This window comes from Gambusia affinis, linkage group LG17 (genome assembly GCF_019740435.1).
Source record: "Gambusia affinis linkage group LG17, SWU_Gaff_1.0, whole genome shotgun sequence".
Taxonomy (NCBI): Eukaryota; Metazoa; Chordata; class Actinopteri; order Cyprinodontiformes; family Poeciliidae; genus Gambusia; species Gambusia affinis.
The window spans coordinates 7,258,041-7,269,112 of NC_057884.1; the positions used below are offsets into that span (position 1 = coordinate 7,258,041).

The 11,072-nt window shown below is 42.8% G+C and overlaps 1 protein-coding gene across 12 annotated transcripts in view; it reads left to right on the forward strand.

Annotated features, from left to right (window-relative positions):
• The window catches only part of dab2ipb (DAB2 interacting protein b), a 156,417-nt gene that overhangs the window by 135,990 nt on the left and 9,355 nt on the right, over positions 1–11,072 (forward strand). For 10 of the 12 annotated variants that reach the window (XM_044144563.1, XM_044144564.1, XM_044144566.1 and 7 more), the window contains 4 exons: positions 589–1,486; positions 3,460–3,600; positions 10,625–10,827; positions 10,919–11,006. In XM_044144563.1, the coding sequence (XP_044000498.1) occupies positions 589–1,486; positions 3,460–3,600; positions 10,625–10,827; positions 10,919–11,006 (1,330 nt within the window). The remainder of the gene's footprint in view (positions 1–588; positions 1,487–3,459; positions 3,601–10,624; positions 10,828–10,918; positions 11,007–11,072) is intronic. The other 2 variants (XM_044144565.1, XM_044144572.1) reach the window with 1 other exon arrangement.

Here is an 11,072-nt window from a genome sequence, read left to right on the forward strand (position 1 = left end):
TGTTGGTTTAATGAGGTTAATTGAAACAACATTTCTTTTAAGCACCGCTCATGCACTTTGTTTGCTTTTGCTGCCCCTCACTAAATCTTTGTCAGGGCGTAAGGTTAGAAAGTCGGGCAGAAAAACATTGCAGTCGGGGATTTGATCTTTCACTGTTATGATTGATGGAAGAAGTTCAGGAGCAAAGAACAGGTCTCTGTTTTTGCTCCTGTTTTGCATCCATGAAGCCTCCTTTTTAACATTCTGGGATTTGGACTCGTTGTTCAAATCCCAAGGTGTCATTTGAGCTGTAAAGATGTCATTCATCTGCTCCCGGTTGTAAAAACAACACTCTCTTGTCATGGTTTCACATCATAACAACTGTCCAAAAGTGAAAAGTTGCGCAGCATCCACAAACAAGGAGAGTAATTGTCTAAACATGCAACCGGTCGACCAAAGCAAAAATACGAACAAAACTCTTCAAAAACAACAAGTCAGAACTAACAAAACAGAGCCACTCCAGTGTCTGACATGCCATCAGGAATGGTGCATTTCTACAATTACCCAGCTGAACTCTTAAACACGGCTGTTTTCCCCTGTCTATTTCAGATTGGTCGACTTCACCCGGTTACCTTCTCCCACTCCGGAAAATAAGGACATCTTCTTTGTGACGAGGAGCTCGGGTATCCAGCCTTCGCCTGCTCGCAGTTCGAGCTACTCTGAGACTAATGAGCCCGAGCTGGGCATGTCCAACGGCAACAAAAGTTTATCCATGGTGGACCTGCAGGACCCCCGCAATCTGGACGCTGGGACACCTCAAAGCCCTTCGGATGCTCTGGGTGAGAGCCAAGCTTCTGGCGGGGGCTGGCCCGCCAGAGTCTCTCAGGGAAACATCCCAGGCGGTCCTACCATGAGGAGGCCGGGTCAGGCCCCCGTCACCCCAAACACGGACAGCACTCCCGGCCGACCCGCCCAGTTACTTGCCCCGCTGTCCTTCCAGAACCCAGTTTACCAGATGGCGGCTTGCTTGCCAGTGTCTCCTCGAGGAATGACTGATTCGGGGTCAGAGTGCCACAGTTCAGTTAGTTCCCATAGCAACAATGAGGACGGACCAGCAGGAGGGAAGCAAGCCTTTATGAACCATAGTGGTGGCGGCGGCGGCGGAGGAGGAGGAGGCGGGGGAAGCAGCGGCGACGAGTACACCCGGCGTTCTGGGGAGTTCAACCGTCGGCAACTGTCGCTAACGGAGACCCCGCATCAGCCCACCGTCCCGAGACAGAACAGCTCCGGACCCCAGAGGAGGATAGACCAGCCTCCCCCCCAGAGCGTCACGCGGGGCCGTACCCCGCCGAATCTGCTCAGCAGCGGCCCGTACCCTCGCCCCACCTCTGGCGGCATGATGACGTCGTCGCCCGACTGGCCGGCCAGCGGCGCTCGTTTGCGGCAGCAGTCGTCCTCCTCTAAAAGCGACAGTCCCGAGACCAAACAGAGAGCTCAGCACAAACAGGTCAGTGTCAACAAACACAACTGTAACGACGTCAAAATAAATAACATTAAAAACAATAATAGGAAAAATACAACTGAAGAGGTTATTTCATAAATCAACCTTGAACTGTCTCTGGAGGTAAATGCAGGAGATTACGGATATTAAAGAAGAGCTATTTATGAAGGGAAGCCTTGGTGGGTGTAATCGCAGAGACAGCACATTTCACCCTAATGAACTCCAGTCACAGCCTGCGTAATAATAGTTATTTCCATGCAGGCGGCCCCGTTCCCCACAGCACTGCTTTACTGGGTATTAGGGTGCTGCAGAGGCACAGCTGGAATCTTATTAGATAAATGTGTACTGTAGCCTCCACGCAGCTCAGGTCAGAAGTTTACATACACTAATCAGGGCCACGAAAACCATTGATTTTCAGCTTGTGAACTGTTTTGTTTATAGGAAGAAAAAAAAGAAAAGAAAACACTGAATTGGATGTCTCTAATTGACACTGGGTCAAAATTATACATACATGTTTAAATACAAATGCAGATCTTAATAAGCTGGATCTTTACTGCACACCTTGTTTAGCTGTGAACAAGTCTTTAACACAAATCTGTCTGAGTATTTAACGCTTCTTGGCAAAATTCAGTTATATCTGTTGGATTATCAGCTCTTTGAGCATAATCAACAAACATATGTATAGTATAGTTGAGTGTAGTGTAGTCTAGTTCAGTAGCAGGTGTGTAGTCAGTCTAGTGTAGCATAGGATAATATTAGCCACAGTGTTCCTAAATTTAAAAGCTTTACCTTGCTGCTCCAAATGTTTTTCTTGTCATTGTGCCTAAGTAGCTTCAGCTTTTCATTTGTGACCATTAAGCTTGTCCTCAGGAACAGAGTGCGACATATTGGTAACTGTGAAAGTTAATACTTGAAGGTGTTGATTCTTTTCTGGTGGGCACTCTCTCTGTCCATGCTGATGGTAAACCTGCTTTACTCACGTCACCTCTTACAAAAAAGAAAATGAATCATAGAAATTAAACAAGAAATAAAAAAAAAGAAGGCAACTCTTGCTTATGATGAGTGTATGTAAACGTCTGACTAGTGCTATATATGCTCGGTGTGGTTTTAGTATCAGGTAAGTTCTGTTTGATGCTTCCAGAATAAAAATCCTGGACACTAAATACTGTACCATATCATCTGATGTCAAAATATCTGAATGTTGGCTATAATCTTCTCAATCTCTTTTCCTGAAAATGACAATTGGTCACCTTTTTAATGAAAAACAAAAAAGACTCCAGGATTGATGAGAGTATGTACAGTAAATCAACATTTGCAATAATTTATCCCCACATATGAGGTGAAACACGCTGATCAAGAAGTACCTGGATTCACTTTACTGTATTCTATTACTGTAGGCTTTAGCTATCCATTAACTTGCAATTATGTAACTCTATATTAATGTTAAAACGTATACAGAATGAGACTTGAGATGTTTTTGCTGATGTAAACACAGGAAACGTAGCTCCGAACATCATAACAAACATAACTCAGTGCAAAGAGTTCCTCTTTCCTGTAACTCTGAACCTTCCTGGATGAAACGCCTAGCAACGAATCAACCAATCAAAGGTGAGCAGAGAGGGAATCCATCAAATCCAATGAAGCTGGATCACTTTTAAACTAATCAACTCTCTGACAGATTTTTGCTCCCTCTCTTTATCTCAAGTATCCACTTCCCGTGCTGCCATGACGCGAGGTGTTCTCGTATAGATTTGAAAAGTGTGTGTGCTCACGCGCGCTCGCCACAGTGGGAGCTTACAGACCAGTGTGTGCATCCATTCCACCTGCTGCTTTTCAGCCCAGATCAGTTGGTGCATTTCAAGCTTATTTCTGTTGTTCCTGTTGTGTTTTTTTGCAACCTCCCTCCTGCCCCCTTTCCCTGACACTTTTCATTCAGCTCATGTGTGTGTGTGTGTGTGTGTGTGTGTTGGTTTTATTAGGCCCCCTCCCCAGTGAACCCCAGTGCGCTGGACCGCACAGCAGCCTGGCTTTTGAATATGAATGTGCAGTATTTAGACCATGAGGGGATGGAGCCCAATTCATCACTAAGAAACAGAGAGGATCTGACTCAGGTGGAGAAGGTAACCCCCGTCATCCAACCTTTGACCTTTAGCAACCCCACACCCTTAGCTTTGACCCACCCCCCACTCCCTCCACTGAGCTCTTTCTCTCTTCTTTTCCTCACCGTTTGGCACATTCAGTGCTTTGAAAAAGTCTGCTTACCCCTTGCAGTTTTGGGGGGTTTTTTTCCTGCATTTTTCTCAAGTTACGACCACAAACCTTAATATAGTTAACAAGGAATTCATGGGATGATCGAACACAAACAGTGGAGTGGTTTTCAGAACTTTTTTTACGAAAAACATTCCAAGTGTGTCGTTTTGGTTTTGTATTCAGCGTCCTTTTACATAAACATAAACGAAGTTCAATGAAAACAACTTGTCTTAAAAGTCACCTAATAAGGGGAAAAATGTACCTGTGTGTGAAAGTTATTCAAAGATCTGTTGTGTTTTGCCAGAAGTCCTCTAGACAACAGAGGAGAATGTAAAACACTGTTAACTCACCATTTCTATTACAGAACACGGTGGTGGCAGAGTTATGCTATGGAGAACTGATTCTTCTGGCAGCTTAAGGTTCAAAATGATATATTTTGCTTTTACCAACATTTGTAAGTAATATTATCATTTTGGAGAGGCCCAGTCAGAGTTCTAATTTTAATCTCTCAGGAAGTCGGGGGATGATTAGGGTGATGACAAGTAGGCCTTCCAGTTTCAAAGCTCTTATCACTAAAGATAAATCAACAAAATAAAAATGGAAACGTGCAAAAAAATTGGTTGGTAATTGTAGAAAAAATGTAAATAAAAACACAAAAGCAATAATGTTGTAAAGGTGATATTTATGCTCTGGTTAACCTTCAGCTATCATAAACAGACAGCCAGAGCCACAGTCAAAATGTTTTAGGTGAGCATATTCATTGTTAAAACGACGCAGTCTTCGTCCAGCTCTAAATCCTACTGAGAATATTGCAACAGAGAACAGACAAAAATGTCGCCAAATTGGTAAATGTTCCAAAAAAAGACGGCTGAATACAAATATACGACGCATTAATACTTGTATCCTTTTTCAGTCACTCCACAAATATGCACAACTTTGTGTTGCTACATAAAATCCCAATAAAATCATGAAAAATTTGCAATGACATGACAATATATCAATATGTGGAAGCGGTATGGATACTTTTTACAAGGCACTGTATTCAGCTACTGAAAACATCTTTTTTTCCTCCTGTTGTTCTGCTGTACCATTCCCACTTTGCTCTTCACTTTGATTTAGACTTGTGAGAGACTCCTAAATCAGAACTAGATATAATTACGGCCTCCATCAAATCGAACTGCCCCATGTGACCACAATATGTATTTTTGTCGGTATTTCAGACTCCAAATGTTGCAAAAATGTTGTTCATTTCGCTAATTACACAAGAACATAAAGCAACACGTTTTAATCTCCAGGCACCAGGCACTCAATATAAGAACTACTGCTGCAACAACTTCATTAATCTGTTGATTATTTTCTTGCTAAAATAGGTCAATTGTTTGACCTGCAGGCTAGTGGAAAGGCCATTTAAATAGATTAAGATGTCTTTCTCGTTCAGCCAACCGGAACTAATTTAAACACATTCAATGTATATCATTTGTAAGGGAGAACATCTTAATTGTTCTCCTGTAAGCTGAGTGAAGCACTTTCCCACCTGGGTAAAAAAAAAGAAAAAAAAAAAGAAACTGAAATAAAGTTGGATGGATGGATGGAAAATCTGATATTATATAAACACAACCCCCCCCTCCTCCTCACATCACAAAAATCAGATTTCAAACCAAACTTAGCGCCGCATACGTGCGTGTGAGGATTAACACACCGAATATCCACACAGACTGCTTGGAGCCTGTGCGTGCATGTGTGTGATCGAGACAAAAAGTAGTTTTTTGTGCCTCTTTCTCTGCTTCCCAGTGTCTACAGCTGTTCATCGCTGCTCTGCTTCTTATGCTTTGTTTAGTTCCCACATGCTCCCTCTCTTCATTTTTTTTTACCCCCACCCTCCTATCTATAATAAGAAGAAACCTGTCATCCTAACATAGCTCAGACGTTATAGAAGCCAGCAGCCCTGGGAGGGAGAACTGCCAAAGAAGGCAATAACTCGAGTCTTAACAAAGAAACCACAGCCACCCTGGAACAGCAGAACGGACTGGAAGGCAGTACGGCCTGCACAGAGGCGAGCCGCCCTTAACCATCGTATGCAGTGTTACATTCATTTACAATGCACACTGCATGTCATAGGAGCTGTAAAAATGTAGGGCGTGCTTTATCCAATATGGAAAATCTGGCATTTCTTAATTCACACGAGTACAAGAAAAAAAAAAATATATATATATATATATATATATATATATTCAGTTTATATGAATATTTTCTTTTTCCAGCAGCATTTGCATATTCCATCGCAAAAACAAAATTTAGGGTCATGCATAATATTACTTAATCACAGAAACAACATATCAAATATTAAAATTAAGAAGTTTTTTTCTCTCTCTCTCTCTTTTAAAGATAGCTAAATTAAATAAGGCCATCTGAGAAATGCAAAAAAATTATTCATGAACCACTGAGCTAGAGAGTTTAATAAGTACATCTCCGTCATTGAGCAGTAAATATAAGGAGGTGGGATGGACTCTGAGCGTACCACTCAACAAGTTCAGTGAGATGTCTCATGTCGTGAATTTGCAAAAAATGTAGTTTCTTTTTTAACCCCAGTGACTCAAACTTCAGACTAATCTTTTTTTCTTGTTTCCACCTCCTGACTCACTCTGCTCTACCGAAAGAAATGTTGAAACTTCAGACCAGGAGATGGAGAATACGAAATAGGAAAAAATTAAGAAAAATCCATCGTGAGCATGTTCAGCACCCTCTTTGTTTTTTGACAGCCCTGTTGAAGATGTGCAAAATGCTTAAAATGCAAACCTATTTTAAAGTAGTGGCATAATTTTCCTCTGAATAAATCTAACAATGAGATTTACACTTTTTTTTTTTTTTTTAACCGTTCTGACTCTTACCATCCTCCCCATTGTGTACAAGATAAAATTAGGCTTCATGCAGCCTTGTTTGTCACAGTTCCAGTTTTTTCACTTAAGATTTACCTCGGAAATTAAAGTGTTTACTTAATTAAAGACCACCGGGAGGAAAAACATTTATGTTGTCATAACCTACAATCGAGCCCAGCACACAACCTGAATGTTGCCTACTTCTGGATCTACTGTACCTTGCAATATATATATATATATATTTGCACATCTTAAAGTTTTTGACATTAGTCACATTACAACTACAAACCATTATGTACTGTAGCAGTTAAAAGCGGTTTTAGGTTTACAAAAAAATTATACTGACACTGTTCCAACTATAATCCGAACATTGGCATAAATTTGGCACAACTGCAATCCTACCAAGACGTCCACTTCATCAGAGACACACAGCCAAGAGTCGCAGAGACCCACAGGAAAAATGTCACGACACAAAATCCATTCGTTGTGAATTGCATTCATCTGTTCTTTTTTGAAAATTTGTAAGAAGAAAACCATAACTTAAACGCAACTTCATGATCTACATTCAAAACATCATTTGTAGCAACAAAGCTAACACAGCACATCTTCTTGAGAAATACTAGTGGCAGCATGTTTGTGGGTTAGGGTTGGAGGGACAAGGGGAATCCAATGAGAAAACCCCTGAGGTCATACGGGATCGTTATCAGCCATCTTTAAACGTGACAGAAAATCTCTGGTCGTGAGCCGGAAGCAGCGGCCTGCGGTCGTCCAGTGTGACAGGCGCGCCGACAGCCGGTTTTGCACCGACCCAACCACAGACAACAGACAGCCGGCAACAAATATCAAGCGGTGTCAAAATGTTTCTGTGACCGAAACATCCGATTTCTGTCCTCCTCGTCCCGGTCACAAACACGTCTCCTGCTGCTTCCTCTCCCCTTCCTCTTCTCGCCGTCTTGCTCTAATAATAAGTGCATCAACGCCCGTAACTCGCTGTCCGTTCCCCGACTGACTGACGTGTCTGTCGGATCCCTCTGACAAGACTTTGCCGCAGTAACAAGCCGCTCAGTCTGCCATCTTCTATCGCTCGGTGTGACACGACTTGCCGTCATGTCAAGTTCGCAGAGGGTGACAGGTTTAAATTCTCTACCCCTTTGTTAGACCGCACAGTGAGTGCTGCCAAACAGCAGGGCGATGCTACCACACACACAACCTGAGCTACAGGGGCCTGGTTTAGTTACTACATTGGACTAAGCAGAATAGCCTAGTCAAAGTCCATGCCTTAATGAAATCAAACGTCTTTGGCAAGTCCAGCACTTTTGTGCATGAATTATAATCCTTTTTTTTCTAAAGTGTTTTTTGGATTTTCTTAAAACACAAAAAATAGGTAGGATTTTTTTTTATATATATATAAATAAATTCTAGGATTTTTTTCTACATGATCAGTTGTAATTTTCATCAATACATTAGTAGTATTAGTCTTAAGGGTTTAGTTGATAGTTGTCACATAGTTGTCACACTATTTTTTTTTTTTACCTGCAAGACTTCTCCACAGTAGAAGTAGGGACTGGATATTCCTGAGTTGGTCGGCCTGCTTTAACGTCTGACTGCCATATTGGATTTAACAAAAATCTTCTTGGACTTGGCCAGTGGTTGATAGTGTATTGCATGACGCACTAGTGTCCACTGTGCACTGCAGTGACCACTCCGCATGAAAAGGCTTGTGTATTGTTCTACCACATGAAATGCTTGTAGTGAAAATTGAAATGTATGGTGATAAAATGTTAAAAAACAAAGTTCCAGGATTGCCCTGGATCACCAACTGAACTGCAAGAGAAAATAGAGGATTTCCAACATCATTCTGACAAAACTACTAGGCTTGATTTAATTATTTTTGCAAGAAACGCTCTGACACAACAAACTAAAAAGTTGTGTCTGAGTTCTTGAGCATTTCTGGACCTCACTTTATAACCAACAGAGATTTGAAGGCATCTGTAATATGGCTACGATCCAGTTCTGAGGAAGCACAATCCTTTCCAGAGAAAGCTTTTTTTTCTTTCTAATTTTACAGCACAGCTCCTCACTAAAGCAATGTGTGTTCAGTTCCATTTGGCCTCATTTCTAAATTTGATGTCGAGGGCAACCATTTTTGCACAACTGCTCCTTTTGAAAGGTGTTCGCGGTTGGCCCGAACGGAAAAACAACTTTATCTGGAATGTTGTCAGCTGGAGCTTCAGGACAGCAGGCGGGCGGAGGGGACATCTGTTCAAAGCTCCTTTGTTTCCCCATCTATCTTTTGTTCTTCCTCTTATCGATATTCACCCGACGTGTGTTCACTTCACTCTCCATTCTGCGGAGCTTTGTACGCAGGCCACCGTATCAGCCATATCTTCTAATTTTGCACGTAAGCAAATGCAGGCAGGATGGTCGGGTGCTCGAGTATAGCCGAGCGGGTCGGAGATGCGGCTCGATTTGAGGGAGACGGAGAAGCAGGACAGATGTCGCTCGCTCTCGAGGGAATCGGACACAAGAGCGGAGGGATCAGAGACGGAGAAAGGCGAGGACAGCAGACGACAAGACATATCAGTTTGAGGTCACCGTTCTCCCTTGTAGAGATCGCTTGAACAGGAAAACGTCTCGGCGATTTGGCATGCGAGGAAGGTGACGGAGAGAGATAAGGGATCCCAATAGCATTCTCTCTTCGTGCGACAGAATCAGATCATTCGGGGTGCTGGGAAAAGATTACCCGAAACTAAACTCCCTATCAGTTATTGCTGAAGGTTGCAGCCTTTCGTTTTGTTTAAAAAACACAACAAAACAAAAAATCAATCTAGATAGGCAAACAGGTTGTATCAAAAATGAGCTAAGCCGACGAGGTGTACTTTCACCAGCTCTGTGGCAACGAACTGCAAGACGGGAGCTGCAGACACCTCTTCTTATTCTGACACATGCCAGGTGTGAGGTGAGGGAATGCACACAGAGCTGTGTGTGTGTTTTAAAATTCAAGGAACACGGCATGCGGCTCAGGGATGAAGTTGATAAAAGTTTCAAGTAGATTCAGGTTATAGAGAGAGAAAAACAAACAACAACCAGAAGATTTTAATTCCCTTACAGGCAAGTTTTAAATCCTTTATTTGGAAAGGACGAGCGAGCGAAGATCAGGAATGTAGAAATACGGAATTACCTGCGTTTCTATCGGAAACGTGCGCGACATTTTGTTCCGCTAATGTCGTGTTCCTGTTAAATCAGAAATGGAGTTAAAATCACATGTTAATAAGTCTGTTCAATAAAAAACATGCAGCGCCATCTTCCTCCTTCCACTTCCTGTTGTCGTCTTCCTCTTTGCCGCCGGCAGTAACATCTTGTCGGTCATCACGAAAAAAAGTGTTTCCATTGCAAGACAGACTAATTTCGACAAAGCTGAGGAACAACCTCATCCTGGAGGAAAAACGTCCCATCGACAGGCGTGAGTTTTTATTTTAATTCTCAGACTCCGCAGCTACATCGTCGATGGGAACGCAGCGACAGATAGACATTACATCCAAGCTGCTTTATCGTGTCTTATAATGTGAAAGAATAAATAAATAATTTCCGAGTACTTTTGTAAGGCAGCTGAAAACTTTACAATCTTCCAAACTCACCACACAGTTTTTATTTTTATTTTTCTCACCAAAATCACTTTCTACCCTTTACTTTCTCCCTCTGGCATGAAGAGAACTTTCTGAAACCCTCCAATGAGGTTCTGTGATCGGCAGATGGACATTTTCGGGGTTTAGTTTGCAACTCATCTCTTCCTCCTCTTGCTGTCTAACAAAAGCCTCTCAACTTTTCTGTCTCTACTTCTGAAAAGCCACACTGCTCGACAGACCCTTGGATATATTCTCGGAATCCCCGGTGTATTTGCACCTATTTTTTTTTGTGTGTGTGTGTGTCGTCGTGCGGTTAAAGCGGGTACGGCTCCTGATGTGTCCGATGACGACTAGCATCTCCCTGTCTCTCTCCCCGGTGCTTTTGCTCGCAGTACCAGCAGGAGATTGCAGTGCTGCAGGAGAAACTGCGCGCCTCTGTGCAGAAGCTGGAGGAGTACGAAGCCCGTCTGAAGGGTCAGGACGACCAGGCCCAGAAGGTCCTGCTGGAGTACCAGGCCAGGCTGGAGGAGTCAGAGGAGCGTCTGCGCAGGCAGCAGGACGACAAGGACCTCCAGATGAAGAGCATCATCAGCCGGTATGGGAGGAAGAGTCCGGAGTGTGTGCTGCTGCGCGTTTGCTCTGTAACTGTTAACAGTTGTGTCCCCGTTTGTTGTTGTGACACCCAGGTTAATGTCGGTGGAAGAGGAGCTGAAGAAGGACCACTCTGACATGCAAGCAGTCGTGGACTCTAAACAGAAGATCATTGATGCGCAGGTCTGTCGAAATATTCATGCAGGAAGATGTTTAATTCATTTTTACCTCTAATCTGGCTGAGGAAAG